The 17,699-nt window shown below is 48.8% G+C and overlaps 1 protein-coding gene across 1 annotated transcript in view; it reads left to right on the plus strand.

Annotated features, from left to right (window-relative positions):
- The window catches only part of LOC141476738 (unconventional myosin-Vb-like), a 170,439-nt gene that overhangs the window by 22,159 nt on the left and 130,581 nt on the right, over positions 1-17,699 (plus strand). The window contains exons 2-3 of the mRNA XM_074165546.1: positions 11,591-11,728; positions 15,619-15,790. Of these exons, the coding sequence (XP_074021647.1) occupies positions 11,591-11,728; positions 15,619-15,790 (310 nt within the window). The remainder of the gene's footprint in view (positions 1-11,590; positions 11,729-15,618; positions 15,791-17,699) is intronic.

A 17,699-nucleotide genomic window follows, 5' to 3' on the forward strand; every position in this document is an offset into this window, starting at 1 on the left:
GTTCCTTCCAACCCAAACCATTCTGTGATTCTATATGGAGGTTGTCCTATACATTGATCCAGGAGACACACAACAGAGCAGCTTTGTTGTGAGGATAGAGATGGAAGAAGCAGCACCCGGTGGCTGCGATAGCATTTTTTTTTTTTTTTCTTTCATTTATTTTTATTTTCTCCTTCTGTTTGGGGTGTGTTGCTTTGAGGACACTTCAGTGTTTCACGAGAGCCGTGTTTGAGCTGCGTGGGAGCGTGTGTTTGTGTGTTGCTGGGGCATCCGCCTTTCCACAAGGAAGAGAGAACCTTGGATTTGCTTAACACAGGGGGGACGTTGCCAAGGCAGGGGAGAAATTCCAACCAGAAGGTGAGGGCTAGAAAAGATACATTTGGTGGTGTGCTTATTTTTATATTTTATTTTATTTTTAGTGGGTGCAATTGCCCTTCTTGCAGCCCTTTCTCCGCTTGGGCGTTTTGATTTCCCTCATTGAGCTCTTCCTGCAGAACACAACAGTATTTTGCTAATGGCATCACCTCCCAAATCTCCTGCGATTCAAAATTCGGAGGTTGATGGAGATGATATTTTCCTTCTTCCTTCGTTATTTAAGCTTTTGTTTCCCCTACATTTAGCGGAGGAAATTGTATATGGGGTTTAGGGGTTGGTTTTCCAGGGAAGCTGCTGTGTGATATAAATAAGAGGCTGCAGGAAGATGTGGAAAGCCCAAATCTCTCTGTGTTTTTGCTGGACAGCTGAAGTTAGAAGGAAATAAAGAGGAAACGGTAGCTGACTGCCCAGTTATATTGTATAAAATATCCATTTTATATATTAAAAAGGAAACAACCTTTTGTTTGAGTTTCCTCAGAGATGCGTTTTCAACCCATTTCAGCTTAGTGATCGCAAAATGTTGCTTATTGTCTTTGTCTCACGGGGGAGAAAAGACAAAATCTATACATTAATTTAGAGTAACGCATCATACAAGTGCGCACCCGAGGCCTGGGAATATGGATGTCCTGGGAGAAGCGGAGCTGGGCACAAATCACATTCCCAAAGACCTGGAAATTACCGCAATGAAATGAAAACGCAAGAGCGGTCCTTCCCTCCAGGAGACCCTTTCTTTGCCCCCTTCATTCCTAAGCAAGTGAGAGTGTATGAATATTTGTTCAGCACTTGAAAGATTTTAATTAAAACTTATTTATTCCGGCTTTACGTCTTGACACCTGGTGGCCGTTCTCCAGGCGTCGTGTCTCCTTGCTAACAAAACCTCATGGCTGGAATTTTTTTAATTATAACCAGGAAAACATTGCTTACTTAAATCCTGGGTAATCAATTTGTTTTTCTTCAGTTGCTTAGCAATGGAAAAAGATGCTGAGGTGGCCTGGGGTTCCGTCAGACCTCTCTGCTTAGAAAGAGCTGAAGAAACTCCCTATAAATACAACTACGGGTCAAAACCCCTTTGAATTAAGCACGTACGAAGTGGTGCTCCAAGAGGATTTTTAACACGAGAGTTGTGGAGAGGTGAGGGATAACTCTACAGTTTGATTAATCCAATTACTTCTTTTTAATAAGGTTGAAAATCCAGTTTGGTGGAGACTGGTAGGTCGTGTGTTACTGCAGTTACAGCCCAGAAGCGGCCGCTGGTTTTAACTTTTCCAGCTGAAATTCCTGATGTCTCTGGCTGCATCCTGTGGCCGCCCTGTGCTGCTGAGCCCGGCTCTTCCCGGGATCGTTTTAATAAAAAATCATTTAATCACTGCACTGGGGAAGGAACACGCTTAGGAATTTTCCTAAAGCATCATGAGGCTGCGTTATAGACAGAGAACTGTGAAAACCTGGGGTGAAAGGCCGTTTTAAACTACTTCATTAAAACCTAAAGGCCATTTTTTTTGCCTGCTTTGTTAAAAATCAAATGTATATGATGGATATTAAGCATTTTTCAGAGCCAGCCTGTGTTCATCAAGGTGCTTAATTGGAGTTCAGGTGGGGAAGGGGACTGTGAAGACAAGATTACGCCGCCGCGCTGCCCAAGGGTTTGATTAATCGAGAATTAGATGAGAGAAAGGTAATTAATGCCAATCGACAGGGATTTGCAGAAAGTAGCTGGGAAGGGTTTAACTTTTGCAATATGACAAGCTGTTTGGTAAAACTCACGCTATGGAGACACTTGACCCTTCCATGAGGGTTTTTTAATTAAAAAAAGCAAAAAACTAAGTCTGTGAAAGCCCAGTAACCTTTACTGGAATAAGAAACCTGGCCACACATGGCTGAGTTAAGACCGTGGTAGACAAGGTCTCATCCTGGTTCCCCTTAGACATCGGGTCAAGGATTTTTTTCCTTGGTCCTGTGCAATTTTGGAATTTATTAATCAATGACTTGAAGAGGTAACGAGCACCCAGAGGAGCTGGGTTGGGTGGGTGGTGGCCGTGAGCATCCCATGGGTGCTGGACCCAGGGGTGATGCTTGGGAAAGGGGTGCTGAGCCCCCTGCTCCAAGCTGCTGCTGGCCTGGTGCCCGCAGCTCTTCCAGGAGGAGCTTCATGCCAAGCACATGATTATCTGGATTGGCTTTAGCACCAGAGTTTTTGGGGTTCCTCAGGGACTCTGCAGTGATCTTGGCGGGGGGTTGCAGAGCATCCCTCTTTTTGGCAGCATGGCAGAAACTGGATGGTGCTGGTAAGTGTCTTGTAGAGCAACTGCTGAACATCTCATAGAGCTGAGCCAGGCCTGGTGGAAGAGAACTCCAGTGCTTGCTGTCATTGGGATGGTGATACGTGGGATGGGACAGGACCTGCAGAAAGGTCTCCCACCCAGCAGACCAGTGGCTGGCGTGTCTTGGTGCACCTCTAATGGTGGTGAATATTGAATTTTGGAGGGGGTTTGCTAGGGTTTGTGGCTGGTTCTCCAGTGGAGCACATGCGTTAAATCCAGGCTTAGACATTCAGAGGGACAGCCCTGCCTTCTACCCTGGGATTTCATTAGGCTCCTAGTTGTGTCCTTACTTGTCCCACTGGTGGCAGAGCCTTTGAAGAGGCTGCCCAGAGAGGTGGTGGAGTCTCCGTCTCTGGAGACATTCCAACCCCAGCTGGACATGTTCCTGTGCAACCTGCTCTGGGTGGCCCTGCTTTGGCAGGGGTTTGGACTAGATGATCTCCAGAGGTCCCTTCCAACCCCATAGCATTCTGTGATTCTGTGATCTTTCAGCCTTCACAGCAACCCAAAGGCAAAGGGCTCCCTGATGTGATGCTGAAAGGCCCTGCTGCAGAAGGAGATAGGCCCTGAGACCCCAGGTGCTGCCAGTTCCAATTAAACAGGCACAACTCTCTTCCTGTAACATCTTGGTCAGCCGTGAGGTGGTTCGTTAGCGGCAATGTAGGCAATAATCATAGAATCATGGAATGGTTTGGGTTGGAAGGGACCTTAAAGATCATCCAGTTCCCACCCCCCGCCATGGTCAGGGACACCTCCCACCAGACCACGTTGATCCAAGCCCCCTCCAGCCTGGCCTTGAACCCCTCCAGGGATGGGGCAGCCACAGCTTCTCTGGGCAACCTGGGCCAGGGTCTCACCACCCTCACAGCAAAGAACTTCTTTCCCAGATCTCATCTCAATCTCCCCTCTTTCAGTGTCAAACCCTTCCTCCTTGTCCTATGGCTCCCCTCCCTGATCACGAGTCCCTCCCCAGCTTTCCTGGAGCCCCTTGAGGGACTGGAAGGGGCTCTAAGGTCTCCCCGGAGCCTTCTCTTCTCCAGGGTGAACACCCCAACTCTCTCAGCCTGTCCTCACAGCAGAGGGGCTCCAGCCCTCGCAGCATCTTCGTGGCCCTCCGCTGGGCTTGTTCCAACAGGTCCATGTCCTTCCTGTGCCGAGGACTCCAGAGCTGGATGCAGTGCTCCAGGTGGGGTCTCACGAGAGCAGAGTAAGGCAGAATCACCTCCCTGGAATGCACATTCCCTCTGGGTGAAGTCTTGTTGACCCTGGCGGAGAGGTTTGGTTTTCTTGTTTTTTTTGAAAGAGTTCAGAACAAATCTTGGCCTCGCAGCCTACGAGGGGATCGCTCCCCAGCCCAGGAGGGACTGTTTCCCACCACCCACCCCCCCCCCACTTCCAAAATTAAGACAAAATTAACTGTATTTGCCCTGTCCCAAAGCACCTGGGGCACTGCCTGCTTTTCCAGCATCTCATGCCTTATTTCAGGAGGGATTTTGCGTTTCAGCCCATTGCTGCAGCGAGAGCGGGGTGGCGTGCGCACCCGAGACCTTGCCGCTGAACCCGTCAGTCTTAATTAAGCCTGTGGTAACGAGCAGCGCTGAGATGCTGCGGAAGAAACGGTAGGGGGAGAGGACGGGAAGGCACGAGTCGGCTGTCAGTTACGTGGGAGACTATCGATTAGTCCTGGAAATCACGTTTAATTAAAGTAAAGCCGTTAAGATGGAAGTATGGGGGGGGATGCTTGGTGTGGGGGTTCACCTGCACCCCCGCTTTGCTCGGTGCCGGTTTTACCTCTGCCGTTGGTGGCATGAAGCTGTTGCAAAGATGAACCGAAGCCTTTTAAACCCGCCTCCCCCCCCCCTACCCCCCTTCGTTAGAAATGCTGCTAACGAGCCGGTGGAGAAATGCTGGAGATGCCGCTTGTCCAAGCTGAGCCGAGTACCGCTCAGCTGCTGTGACGCTTTATGCAAATCATCATCTGAGTTAATTTGAGCAGGGGAATCAAAGTCAGCAAAGAGAAACACAGCAGATTTAGCACCGGCGGGAGACGTGGAGCCCATCCATCAGCGTGACAGCTCTTTTTTGGGGGGGGGGGTGGGGGGTGAGGAAGAAAAATATCCCCTCTCTGGGAGGCACCAGCTTTGCTGGCTCAAATCCAGGGTCTCCTGCCGGCGCTTCGGGATGTGCAGGGATGCTTCCTAAAATTTAGGAGCCCCCTCTTTGACAGGGGCACTGGGTGTTTGTGTGCTTTCCCTGGGTCCGCCTCTGCGCTGATAGCAGGAGGATGAGGAGGATGGGGAATATGAGGCCACGGGGTAGATTAGGCTCCTCTGCTTTGGGCTGTTTGGGTTTGTGTGTCTTTTATCAGCTCTGGGAAACACATAAATTGCTCGTTCTCATGTTGACTAATTAGAGATGCTTCTGCAATGTGCCACTCTATCTCCCTTTGCATTTAACGCTCTCGGCAAGTTTACATTTGCATTCTGTAGCTCAAAATGATGGTTTTTGGTTTTTTTTTTTTTTTTTTTTAACAAGGAAAACACAATACTACTCTTTTTTTTCTTTTTGCCGTATCCCTCGAGCATGATGCTGGGGTTGTGTGTCCCCCTCGCTGTGTGTCAAAATGGTGATTTGCCAGTCGTGACCTCTCTTTTCAGCCTTTTTTGGGGATTTTATGGTGAAGAAGAAGTGGGTCTTTTCCTATTAGAGCTCCTTGCTGTGGGTGGATGCCCACTGGGCTTGTGCTGGGGATGCTGGGCATCCCAGCATCGGGTACCCGCACTGCAGAAATTGGGTGATGGAGGTGTGTGGAGCACCAGAGCATCCTTGCCCGCTCTATACCAAGCAGTGAAACCCTTTGCCATCCCCTCTTGACTCTTGTTGAGGGTTTTTGGCCACTGATACCCGGCAGCAAAAAGAAAAGCCAATTTGGGGTGAGATGCAGGGGGTCACTGGGTCCTGGAGTCACGGCACAGCTTGGGGAGCTCTGACCTAAATATGGGCTTTGCCTGTCTGTCGGGCAGGGGAGAAATCACTCCCAGGATGAGAAAAATCTCGTTTAGAGGATGGGAAAAGGGAGGATTGTGGTTTGCCATCTGCCTCAATGTTCAATATTGTAAATAATAATTATGAAGTTAATGATCCACAAGTCCCGTAACAGGGACGTTTTTGCCCTGCTGCCGAAGCACCTCTTCTGTACTTTGCTGTGTCACGGGTGAAGCAGTTTTTTTATCTCCTGAGTCACTGCCAAGTGGGGCAGAAGATATTTTTAAGGCCGTAGGAGCCCAGGAAAACCCAGGAGCCGGTGCTTTTCCATGCTCTCCTGCTGACAGCACCCACCCGGCGGCTCTTCCCGGCACCGAGATGCGCGATGGGTTTGCACAAGCACATTTAGGGCAGCTAAATAACTCCATAAATAACCACCTGTTAATCACGGGGACGTGGGATCCTGCTGTGGTTGGGATGATGCCAAGGGATGGGCAAAAAATACAGCGGGGACCCCAGTTCAGCCCAGTGCAAATTAACGAAGAGAAGTTCGTTTGCTTTAAATGCAGAGCTGGAAAGGGGATGCCGTCAGCATCAACGCACCGTGGCTGCTTCTGGGTTTTTTTTGCTTGAAGGGGCTTTGACCACCAATCTCCACCTCCTTCTCAGTTGATATATGTTCACCTTTGATTTTTTTTTTTCCTAAGTTTTCCTTAACCTGTGTGGAAAAACCTTGGTGGTGAGATAGTATATCTTAATCTTTGTTACTGAATTCCTAATTGCGAGGCGGTCGGTGCTATTGTCTCGCCAGTGCTGTTGGTTTTCTGGCGTGCCCTCCCCTCTGGGCTTGCAGTCCTCTTGGAAAGATGCCCCTGGAAAAGCGCCCTTTATCCAGGAGCAATGAAAACTTCCCAGGGTCGGCTGTGAGTATTGCCATTCCTGAAATAACTCAGGGGATTAAAAAAAACAATAATAATAAGGAGGGATTTGCTGATTTCCAGCTTGCTACGAACTTGTAGCAACCACCCAACAGCCCAGGCTAAACTGAGATAGCTAATTTTGAAGCATTTTTTTTCCCTTAATATAATGGAAAATTATACTGTTTTCTTTATTTAATGGAAGTTTATGCTCTGTCCGCACCATTGGTTTAGTTCCTTCTGTGTGTCCTTTCCTGCTGCGCTGGAGCATCCACCGACCACATCTCCCGGAGTTTGCTGGGAATGCCCTTTGGCCAGCACTGGGGCTTTCAAATGGCACCTACCTCTTCTAATTTCATAGAATCATAGAATGGTTAGAGTTGGAAGGGACCATACAGATCATCAAGTTCCAACCCCCCTGCCCTGGGCAGGGACACCTCCCACCAGACCAGGTTGCTCAAAGGCGCCTCCAGCCTGGCCTTGAACTCCTCCAGGGATGGGGCAGCCACAGCTTCTCTGGGCAACCTGGGCCAGGCTCTCACCACCCTCACAGCAAAGAATTTCCTCCTAATATCTCATCTCAATCTCCCCTCTGCCAATTTAAAACCATCACCCCTTGTCCTGTCACTACATCTCCTGACAAAGAGTCCCTCTCCGGCTCTCCTGTAGGCTCCCTTCAGATATTGGAAGGCTGTTATGAGGTCTCCCCGGAGCCTTCTCTTCTCCAGGCTGAACAACCCTAGCTCTCTCAGCCTGTCTTCATAGGGGAGGTGCTCCATCCCTCGGATCATCTTTGTGGCCCTCCGCTGGACCCGTTCCAACAGGTCCATGTCCTTCCTGTGTTGAGGACTCCAAAGCTGGACACAGTGTTCCAGGTGGGGTCTCACAAGTGCAGAGTAGAGGGGTAGAATCACCTCCCGCGACCTGCTGGCCACACTTCTCTTGATGCAGCCCAGGATGCGGTTGGCTTTCTGGGCTGCCAGCGTGCACTGCTGGCTCACGTTGAGCTTCTCATCCACCAACACCCCCAAGTCCTTCTCCTCAGGGCTGCTCTCCAGCCATTCTCCGCCCAACCTGTATTTGTGCCTGGGATTGCCACGTCCCAGGTGCAGGACCCTGCACTTGGCCTGGTTGAACTTCATGTGATTTGCATGAGCCCATCTCTCCATCCTGTCCAGGTCCCTCTGGATGGCACCCCTTCCCTCCAGCGTGTTGACCATGCTGACGACACCAAGCTCGGTGGCAAACTTGCTGAGGGCGCACTCTATCCCACTGTCCATGTCTCTGACAAAGATGTTAAATAGTACTGGTTCCAGTACCGACCCCTGAGGAACACCATTCGTCACTGGCCGCCACTTGGATGTTGAACCATTGAGCACAACCCTTTGAGTGCGGCCATTCAGCCAGTTCCTTATCCACCGAGTGGTCCATCTATTGAACCCAGGACTTTCCAGTTTTGAGACCCGAATGTCTTGCGGAACAGTGTCAAATGCTTTGCAGAAGTCCAGGTAGATGACGTTTTTTTTAATCTGCGTCCGCAGCGGCATTTTGGCCTGCTAAAATTGAAATCAAATCGGGAGGTGGGGATTGAATTTATTAAGCTTCTGCTTAATCTGGGTGGAATAATGCCAGAGGCTCTGAGAGCACCGGATCGCTTTGGTTTTATTGGGAATCTGGTTTAAAAAAAAAAAAAGAAACAAACATAAAACCAAATAGATTGTTTTATGTTTTTCTTGACAAGCTGAGCATATGGAGCTATTTCTGATTAACGCTAACGCCTCCTTCAAAAGCGTCCTCGAGGATTAAAGAAATGCTTTTCCTTCTGCCCTTCTCGATGGTGACGTGGCAGTGTTGGGAGGTTAAATGACTTCCCCAGGGTTGTATCTCCCGAGCCTGAAGTCAGGCTAATCCTCGGCTCCCAGTGCTTTGAGACAGACCCTCTTGCCCTTTCCTTTCGTAACAAGGTTTTTCCGAAACATCAAGAGGCCGTTAAAGTTAACGAAGCTGGGACGTGGCATATAAAATGCAATAATTACGCTAGAGGTGAGATTATGGAAGTAGAGGCTCGCAGAGATGCTCTCCTCCTGCCTGGGTGGGTACCTGCTTGGGGACGTGGTCTTGGTGACCCGGTGGCTCTCATTTATATTAATTTAATTGGCAAACGGCATGTGAAGCTGCTTTGGAGGGGGCTGGTTGCAGAAGTGGGAGGCGGGGAAGGTGGGCGATGTGAGCGTGGGGCTCCAGCGTGCCCCCACCACGGGCCGCCCCCGAGCCTCGGCAAGGTTTTAATTAAAGCTCGCCTCATAAAGATCTAAGAATGACAAAGTGCTTTTATTTCAGCGCTGCAGGGTTTGACGTTCTCGGGATTTATAGGTCGAAAGGGAAGGGGTGGACGTGGGTTTGCGGAGCAGCTTGCCCTGCCTGGGGGGCTTTGCATCTCTGCTGGAGCCCGGCGAGGAGGGGAGGATGGTGAAAATGCTGAATAGAAAAAAAAAAAAATCGATCGTGGTCCCTTCTTTGGACGTGTGCGTGCACGCACGAGAGGACAGCATTATAGATGCTTGGGGAAGTACATTCATAATGGCCTATTCTAACAGCCAACAGCTATTTAGCAGGATGGGAAGCGCTCGGTGCTTGTGCTGGAGCAGTCATCCCATTCGGAATCTCCCAGGTGGGGAACAAGTTACCCCCAGGGCTCCTTGAGACCTTGCAACCACCCATGTCTTTCCACCTTCTGTACTGCCTGATCCCTTGCACGTGTGCATATACAAAGAGTCTTGGAGAATCAGTTTTATTATTAAAATGCAGTAATTTTGGGGTTGGGATGGCCGATGGGCTGTGAAATCTTCCACTCCCATGTTTTAAGTCCATCCCTGGGTGGTGGATGCTGGGAGCTGCTAAGTTCCACCAGTGGTTCCCACATCTCACCTGGGTGTCGGATGGCTTCTGGCCATGGTCATTGATGACTTGCCGAGAGGGACCGACATGATCTCTTACTGCTGCTGCAGGTGGACCCACCAAAGCACCAGAAAAACACCACCTGGGTTTTCGGGTTCCTTTGTTGTCAACGTTGCCCCTCTCTGCATCCATCTGTCCAGGCAGGTCTGTGGCCCAGCCCAGCTCCGTGTGCAGGTGGAGAATTTGCAGGACTCCAGCCAAGCCCAGCAACGACTTGTTTCTGAGGCTGCCTTGAGCCAAGTACATCCTGATCCCCGGCTATTCTGGGCATTTCTAGAGCGTGTTTGATCTCTCTTCTGCCAGGAGGGAGCTGGCACCGGATGAAACCACGGCGGTGGGGATGAAAAGGCAGGCAAAGCGCTTTGCGGGAGGGTTGAGAGCTGCAGCAATGGTCCATAAAGTCCTTCCCATAGTGGCGGAGCCTGGAGAAACTGGGGCAAGGAGCAGCGGGTGAGGAAAACCAAGTGATGAAGGAAGAAACTCCTTGGTTCGTGGTCCCACCAAAGATGGGGCTCCTGGTCGTGCTGCAGGGATGTTACATCCCTTGTGTGGTGATGGAGGGGGACAGGTGAGATTGGGGTGAGGGTCCCAAAAGGGAAAGCAAAGAAGGCTTGGGGGGTGCTAGAGGTGATATGCTGAGAAAAGTGTATTTATTTATTTTATTTCCTCCCCCCGCCCCGATAAAACTGCTGCTCTGGCAATATATTTGTTTAGCTCCATTAACATCCAAGGGTTCCCGCTGCTGTAGCTATTGAACAACTCTAAAAATAATTACACACAATACATCGGAAAATCTATTGCTCTTCAGCTGCAGAACAGACTGTTGCCTCTTTAACTCTTGGTTTTTCCCGGCATTATTTGGCCGTTTTTTGCTGGGGGTTTGGTTTAAAGATGAGGGACAAAGCCATCTTTGGTGCTATGGTGCTGGTGTCGCTTGGATTTGCTGTGGTTTCCCTCAACGCCTTGTGTCTTGTGTAAGAATGACTTTAGATAGATATTATTTCAATCAACAGGAAGAGGTGGGGGGGGAATATGCCCCTCAAAATGCCATTAAATCGATGATTGTTGAAGGGGTTTGTGTTGACTCTGTGTTGGCTGGCTGAGTCCAGCATCAGACTGGCTTTACGGGACTGTTCCCAGCAAAAAAAAAAGCCTGACTCAAGGTGACCTCTAGCAAGGATGGAGCAATTTTGGGTTCCTTGGCCTCAGGACGGTGCCCTGGCAGCCCTATGAGCAGGGCAACTGGTACCTGAACTGGTCAAAAGAAAGGTGGATGCAGAGGGTGAGGGACGCCCATACGACGAGGTTGTGGCGTTACTGCTGGGTCTACAATGCGTTTGTCCTAGCTCCTGAGAGAGGTCTCAGCAGAGCAACAGTGACTTGCTTGGCACGAGGATGTGCTTTTACCCAGCCTGGGCAGAGTATTTCTCTCCGCATCATAAAATCAAATTAAATCTCATTAGCAGGAGATGTTGCGGCTCCAAATAAAGCCATAATCTCGTTATACTTGAGCAGTGGCTGCTCCCTCTTGGATTTTGTCCCTTTGTGGACACTTTGGCTGGGCTGTAGGGGTCCACCTTTAGGGTTTCCTCGTGGAGGCCCAAACTTTGGAGATGCTAAAAAGGTTAAATATTGTCTGTAAAAGTTTTTTCTGGAGCTTTGAAGCCTGTTTGTAGGTTCGCCTCCGTCTGAAGAAGTTGGATTTGGTGTCTTCTACTGCCTCCTTAGCTCCGCGGTGGTGGGTTTGGGTTAGGACTTGCTCTGTGGGGAGCACCCCATCGTTTTGTGTAAAAGAAACACACGTTGGTGTACAATCTGCTGGAGGAAAAAATGCGTTATTTTATAAAACCTTCTAGAAGTCTGGTGTCTTGGGTTGGTGTTTTTTTTTTTTTTTTCCAGGGAAATATTAAAATATTTTTGGGGGGACTAAAATAAATGGTTTGGCTGCACCGACTTCATAATGAGTGTGGGATTGTATCCGTGGTGAATTAATTAATTAATGATTTAATTTCCTGAGGTTTCCTTGTCTTTAAGCTTTTTCTTTCTTTCCCCCCTCTCCAGTACACCAGGGTTTGGATTCCTGACCCTGATGAAGTTTGGAGATCGGCCGAAATTATCAAGGATTACAAAGAGGGAGATAAAAGCCTCCATCTGAAACTGGAAGATGAAACTGTAAGCTTTTGAACGTCGTTATCCTTTTCAGTTAATTTGAAAGCTTCGAATTAAATGCGTGAAGAAGCCCGAGCCATCTCGTAATTTTTTTTTTTTTTTTTTTTTTTAGGAAGCATTTTAAAATGTGTTTTATTGCTTTAGCGCTTCCAGCTTTTTCCCTCCCCAGATACTTGTGTTTAAAGTAGGTTGCGAGGAAGCCCTTGACCTCTCTCATCTCTTTCCATCCCCCTGGCAAAGCTGTAATAGTCTGTGATATCAGAATGAGGGTTTGGTGTTGTTTTTTTATTTCTTTCTTTATTTCACAGAATCATAGAATGGTTAGAGTTGGAAGGGACCTTAAAGATCATCGAGTTCCAACTCCCCTGCCCTGGGCAGGGACACCTCCCACTAGAGCAGGTTGCTCAAAGCCCCATCCAGCCTGGCCTTAAACACTTCCAGGGATGGGGCAGCCACAACTTCCCTGGGCAACCTGTTCCGGCGCTTCACCACCCTCACAGCAAAGAATTTCCTCCTAATATCTAATCTAAATCTCCCCTCTGCCGATTTAAAACCATCACCCCTTGTCCTGTCACTCCATCTCCTGACAAAGAGTCCCTCTCCGGCTCTCCTGTAGGCTCCCTTCAGATATTGGAAGGCTGCTGTGAGATCTCCCCAGAGCCTTCTCTTCTCCAGGCTGAACAACCCCAGCTCTCTCAGCCTGTCTTCATAGGAGAGGGGCTCCATCCCTCTGATCATCTTCATGGCTCTCCGCTGGACCCCTTCCAAGAGGTCCATGTCCTTCCTGTGTTGAGGACTCCAAAGCTGGACACAGCTGGACAGTATTTATTTCATATAACAGCAGGATTTTAGTAATATCAATTTATGCTTTTTTGGTGCTGAACAAATTAGATGCTGGTGGCATCTACTCAAACTTGGGGACCGATGGGGGGAAAAAAAAAATCACACAGAGTGCAGAAGCGACTGCTCCGCAACAACTTTCTTCACGCCTTAGTTTTTCTCTTTAAGTATAATCTTATGTAAACCCCTTTTTTTTTCTCTCCATTTTTTTTTTTAAATAAAAAAAGCTCTAGAAGACAAAAATTAAAAACTCATTTAAATGTAGATGTCTTTTAGCAAGTGCTGCTTTCAAATGCATGAACAGCCCGGCCTCACGGCGTGTGTGCGGCCGGTGATAAATCATTCCCGAAGCAGAATGGGGGGAAAAAGCAACTGATTTCTGTCCCCCACAAAAAGCTGATGGGTGGGACGTCAGGTGACAGCTTGGGGGTGTGTGTGTGATAAATCTGGATGAGGAGATGCACAGATGCCACCTCACTGTCCCTTGGAAGCACCAGGCATGTTCTTGTAGGACCATGAGTTGCTGTCCCTTGCTTCTTGGTGGGCTCCCTGCCCAATAGCCCTGTGGTAGAGCTCTTCCAGTATCGGTTAGCTTTCTGAGGAGGGAAAGGATGGATGATACTCCTCTTCAAGATGCTGTTTTTCCCTCCATGGTGATAAATCTGGATGAGGAGAAGCACAGATGCCACCTCACTGTCCCTTGGAAGCACCCTTGAAAGCACTTCCCCAGTTTGCTCTTCCAGTACAGGGCAGCTTTCTGATGAGGGTAAAGGATGGATGATGCTCCTCTTGGAGAAGTTTTTTCTTCCTCCATGGTGATAAATGTGGATGAGGAGATGTGCAGATGCCACCTCACTGTCCGTTGGAAGCACCCTTGAAAGCACTTCCCCAGTTTGCTCTTCCAGTACAGGGCAGCTTTCTGAGGAGGTTAAAGGATGGATGATGCTCCTCTTCGAGATGCCTTTTTCCCCTTTGTGGTGATAACTATGGATGAGGAGATGCACCTTATGGTCCCTTAGAAGCACCAGGCATCAGATGCCACAAGGATGACCTTCGTGGCAAGTTTTTCACATGCTTTTTCTCTTGCTCCTGAGGCCAGAAGATAGAAACCTTGGAGAAACCAAGCAGCAATGCTCAAACCTTTGCAGGAAACTGGTGACGGGTGTGAAAAGCACTACAGGCTTCATCTCCAGGGCAGGTTTCATGAGCAGCACTAACGGGTGCCCTTTTTAGTGTGCCTGGGTGCAGGTGGGCGCCCATCTCATCCACAGCAGCTCCTTCTTACCGCTTGTGGTGCGCAGGCCGCCAAAGGATGTCTGAACGTCTTCCTGAGCGCTGCAGCCTCCATCCTTCTTCTCTGGTTGAGAACTTCAACAGTTTTAGTACTTGGTGGGTGAGGAAATTATTTTTTTTGCTCTTTAAGCTGGATATTTCCCTGGAAACCAAAGCGACTCAGAAGTCCTAGCCTTTCTGCACAACCGATTTCAGGGTCAGCAACATTAAATTACAAGGAGATTAAAGGATTGCTAGGTGTTACTGGCATGTCACTGTCACGGAGAACCCCAGGAATTTCTCATTTTGGGCTTGTGCTCAGTCTGGTTGCTCCCAGAGACCCTTTTTTGATGCTCTTCCGTATGAAACCCTGCCTGGAACCAAGTCGCGTTGGGCTGAAAAGCTTTAGTGAAGAAGGGGAACAGCCCATCAGATGGAGACACCGAGCGTATGTATCTTCAGGGGATTCGAAGCTGTTGAAAGCCTTTTGTTCCTGAACAGCCAACATGCATTATCCAACTGTTTAGTGCTTCTCTTTTATCCTTGTTCTTTTAAGTGTATTTTCATGGATTTTGTGGTTTCTGGCCGCTCTCTGTGTGCGAGAGCGCTCCTTGTGAATCAAGAGCTGATTTTTTTTAAATATCGCAGGGGCTCCCTGGTGCGTTTGCCGTTAAGACGCGAGACCGAGTGCAAACTCTTGAAAATTGGCTTTGACGCCGCGGAATTGGGGTATATAAAAACCAGCCCGAGGTTGTCAGATGGTGCTGCGTGACCCTGTCCTTGCCCGCTTGGGTCGGCTTTTCCCGGGCTCTTGGCACGGGCAGCCATCCGGCGCCGATGCAATGGTAGTGGTGCCCTTCTGCTTGCAAACTGGGATTCCTCCCTTTCGCTGGGAGCTGAGCAACGGGACCCCGTCCTGAGACACCCCATGGGAAGCCACATCGCAGGCAATTAATTATTTTTTTTTTAGTCCCCTACTGTAAAGGGAAAAAATACACTTTTTTTTTTTTTTTTTTTTTTTTAGTTAGCATATGGACCACCAGCAACATAACCTGGCTCTTCAGATAACGAAGCAGCGGGGACTCCTTGCTTCTCCATGTCCTTCTCCACTTGAAGGGGTGGAAAGTTTTGAGTATAAAAGTAACATGAATTGAAAATGAGTTGAGAGATCACTCGGATGGGAAAAATATGGTCTAGTTTGAAATGAGGCTGCTTTTCGAAGAGCATGGAGATGCTTGGATCAGGTGAAACTGTGGTTTTCTGTGTGGTACCTGTTACTACTCAGAGCTGGCCAGAGGCTGTTGGTCGCAATGGTGGCCTGAAAACAACTCAGGTCTGCTCAGATTGGTGCTTGATGACCATCAGTGTCCACCAGGACCAGCTCAAAGCCATTTACCAAGGGGATGAGCTGTCACTGGTTGTGTATCATCCAGGTCCCTATAACGTTTAGCATAAAGGGGCTTTTATTTCATTTAGAGCAGGATGTGTAAGTATTTTACAGTATCTGGATGGAGTTATGCTTGGATAAGTTATAGGTTGGGGAGGCACTGGCCCAGGTTGCCCAGAGAAGCTGTGGCTGCCCCATCCCTGGAGGTGTTCAAGGCCAGGCTGGACAGGGCTTTGAGCAACCTGGTCTGGTGGGAGGTGTCCCTGCCCATGGCAGGGGGTTGGAAGTGGATGGTCTTTAAAGTCCCTTCCAACCCAAACCATTCTATGATTCTATGACATTAAAGGAGCTGTTGTTTTTTGTGTTCTCATGTTCCTCATGTGTGTCTCTTCAGCTCTACGAATATCCTATTGACCTCCAAGGAAATGAGCTGCCTTTCCTGCGCAATCCGGATATTCTGGTGGGAGAGAATGACCTGACGGCCCTGAGCTACCTGCATGAGCCCGCGGTCCTCCACAATCTCAAAGTCAGGTTCCTCGAGTCCAACCACATCTATACGTACTGTGGTGAGTGTCCAGACCACGCGTTTAGCTCCTGGAAAGCGGTGGGTTAGAACATGGCCTCAGGAGGTTTCTACATGGACACAAGCCAGAGGCTGTGGCATGAGGAAGGTCCAGGGTGCTGTGATTTGGGGCGGGTGGGAAACACAAATGTGTGCCAACAAGCTTTAGGTCGCATAACCAGAGGTGGTTTTTGAGGGTTGGTGCACTGTGAACTTCCTGAGCTCATGGTCCATGTACGTAACTCTTGGCGGAAACGTCTTGTCAGATGAGTTTGAGGCCAACTTTGCGAGTGCTTGGCAGTCCGTGGGGAAAAAAGTAGGACGTAGCAAACCAGTGGAGAACACCAGTGTGTCAGAAAGATGTGATCCAACTGAGAAATGTCCGTAGTGGGTTTTTCCTCCTGAAAGACTGGGGAAAAAAACCCTTTCTGAACTGCTGTTTTCTACATTTTCTTGATGAATTTGGGGGTTATTCAACTCTTAAATTCAAAGCAGAAGGAGGGAAGGTGTGAACTTGGGTTTCTCATTCCCGGGAAGGGTGGCCTGAAAACCATTCAAGGAAGCAGTTACCTGTGAACGGATAGCCACAAACCACAACCTAAAAACAAAGGAAGAAGGCAATTTGGCCATTTTTAATTCAGTTACGTTGGTGAATATTGAATTTTGAACCATCTTGCTGGCGCCCAGGGTGACCTCGCTGGCAGTGATACAGGCTAACGATTCCGGAAGTGACGAGTTGCTAGATTTCAGCGAAATGCATGGGACTATTTGTGTGACAGGGTTAAGGTTGGTTCCTCCAAGCTATGATTAAGCGTTGCGACTTTTGCCGAGGAAATCCTCGGCGGGAGGAGACTCTTCTTTAGAGTAACCCCCTTGAAATACGTGGCCTTAGCAGCTGGTGGTGCTAAGTGGTGACTTTCCTTTAAATTTGCATGTCTGCTTTCATCCGAAATCAGGGAGGTTTCGTTAGTGGAGCTTCTCGGGAAGCTTTATGATACTCTTGAGCGTGACACCTCCTTAATTAAGATGCGTAGGTTCAGGCTTAGCCCATTTGGGCTTAGCAAGTGCGGGTCTAGCTACAAAGCACCGTGGGAGTGTAGAGCGTCTTGTGCTCTGGTTATAAAGTAGTTGAGAAAGGGAGAAAAGAGCTTATTTTTTGGTGACTGAGAAAGAGAATGCGTGGCCCTAGAAGAACCAAGAAGAGGAGTAGGGCACGGTGAGGTGAAGCTGTTGGATTAATATCCCACGGAGGCAGGTAACGTGATTTAGCTGCTCTTTACCTTTCCACGCGGCTTTAAGTTCACGTATCGTGGTGTTTGTTGGGGGATGAGATTTCCTGGGCTTTGCTGTGATTTGAGCCTGGAGCACGACACCCGCTCCCACCTTCCTTAAAATAACAATTTAAACTGGCAAAACCCGAAGGCACTTCGGAGGTGGTGGAACTTGTGAGTGCTCCAGTTCTTCAGGGTGCAGACCAGCTCCCTCGAGCCCTTGGTAGCACCACGCGTGGCTTTGCCTCTCATTAATTCCTGGGCTCGCCGCCTCCTCCGGGCTGGTGAGGAAAGAGACTTTAAAGCTTTAATGCAGGCTCTGGCATTCCTTTCCTGTGATTTATGCATTTCATTTTGATTTGAGTACATTCTTTGTTATGAGCTATTTTACTCGGAATTTAAGCCAGGGGGGAAAATCTGGGATATTTGTTTGGGTCTAGCAGAGCTTTGGTTGCATAGGAATTGCTTTTTCTGAAGCGATGGCTCAGGCACCGTTTAGCCCCTTCTTCTCTCTCTTTTTGCAAAGTCTGGCTTCACACAATGAAGATTATTATATATTTGCTTTTCTCACCAGTTCCGTAGCCTCTGTAGCTGTACTGGAGCTTATATCCTTGCTATCAAAGCATAGCACTTGGAAGGAGA

Source organism: Numenius arquata, chromosome W (genome assembly GCF_964106895.1).
Source record: "Numenius arquata chromosome W, bNumArq3.hap1.1, whole genome shotgun sequence".
Classification (NCBI taxonomy): Eukaryota; Metazoa; Chordata; class Aves; order Charadriiformes; family Scolopacidae; genus Numenius; species Numenius arquata.